The 1,436-nt window shown below is 44.6% G+C and overlaps 1 protein-coding gene across 1 annotated transcript in view; it reads left to right on the forward strand.

The window, feature by feature from the left end:
• The window catches only part of LOC107098137 (tyrosine-protein kinase receptor UFO-like), a 37,066-nt gene that overhangs the window by 15,006 nt on the left and 20,624 nt on the right, over positions 1-1,436 (forward strand). The window contains exons 4-5 of the mRNA XM_015395622.1: positions 272-427; positions 945-1,277. Of these exons, the coding sequence (XP_015251108.1) occupies positions 272-427; positions 945-1,277 (489 nt within the window). The remainder of the gene's footprint in view (positions 1-271; positions 428-944; positions 1,278-1,436) is intronic.

Genomic DNA, 1,436 nt, shown 5'->3' on the forward strand with positions numbered 1-1,436 from the left:
AAAAGATCTGCCTCCCATTCTACTTTTAGAAATTCTAGGAACCACTAGTAAACCTGCAGATTGAGAGCGAAGTGCTCTGTTAGGAACATACATTCTCTAGAATCCGTTTGTTAAAACACCTCATGATTCCATCCATGTATTTTCTGATACTCTTAATCCCAAGTGGGGTCGCGAGGGGTCCTGGTGTCGCAAGTCCATCGCAGGGCCCTCAGGATTCCAAATTCCAGGATGCAGCAAATCTCTTGAGATAATTTCTTTGTTTGTTCCACAGCGTGCCGGATTGGCTACTATAAGCCAACCAGTGGGCGAGGAAAATGCAAGCTGTGCCCCTCGAACACCAGGACAACCAAGGAGGGATCAGAGAACTGCAAATGCCTGCAGGGGTACAGCCGTCTGCCATCTGACCCCCATGACCTGGGCTGCAGTAGTGAGTTTTATCTTTATTTTTTTTAAGTTAAAGATGCTTAAGAAGGAGAGAGTTCTCCTTTCTCAAAGACCCAAACATAAATCCTGGGAACTTCTCTCAAACTTTGTTACAATCAGAAACTTTTAACAAACAGCCAGCATTGAAAAAATGTGAAGTGAACCAAAAATAATTCTTGATTGTTTTTATATTTACAGATATAGAACATTTGTGAAGGGTCACCAAATAAACTAACACCAAGTTAAATCTAACTAAGAATATATAAGCAGAATAAGAATATATCTAAGCCCCCTACAGTGAGGGGGCGGTAGTTGAAGCAAAAATGAATAAATCATAAATTGAAAAAAAGAAAAAATGGATCTAAAAAGCAGTTTAAAACTTTTCTTTTTAGTTTAAAAAATATGTTTTACTTTTGAGAGAAAATGATTTTGGACAAACTTTTTTGGCGCCAATGTAGCTCCATATTTGATGCCGTAGCAGAAAGTGGGTTTATTGTTTGTCTTTTTCTCTTCGTTTACAGAGCCACCCTCCGCTCCTGTCAACTTAACAGCGAGTCCCTTTAATGACTCGGCGCTGGTCCTGACATGGGACCCCCCTCATGACCTGGGAGGCAGGAAGGACGTAACGTACACTGTAAACTGTGAGAAGAAACCAGAGATGCAGAGTCGCTGGGAGCCATGCGGGGGCGGCGTGGTTTTCCAGCCGGACTCCAATAGGCTGAGCGGAACCTCCGTCATCCTGCTGGGCCTGAACCCACAGCTTGACTACAGGCTGTTAGTGGAAGCCAGGAACCAGATATCCGCCGTCCAGGAAGAGGCACGTTCAGCCACTGCCACCGTCACTATGCACAGATGTGAGTAGATATCTGTGCACCAGTGAACCACAGCTGGTGAAAATGAGATGGCCTCACTGAGACAGACACAGGGGCGGATTTAGGGAATATGAGGCCCTAGGCAAAGACAGGCAGGGGCCCCTCTGAATAGAGAAGACAACACATCAAACAGCCCCATGA

This window comes from Cyprinodon variegatus, unplaced genomic scaffold (genome assembly GCF_000732505.1).
Source record: "Cyprinodon variegatus isolate N-32 unplaced genomic scaffold, C_variegatus-1.0 Scaffold750, whole genome shotgun sequence".
NCBI classification, from domain to species: domain Eukaryota; kingdom Metazoa; phylum Chordata; class Actinopteri; order Cyprinodontiformes; family Cyprinodontidae; genus Cyprinodon; species Cyprinodon variegatus.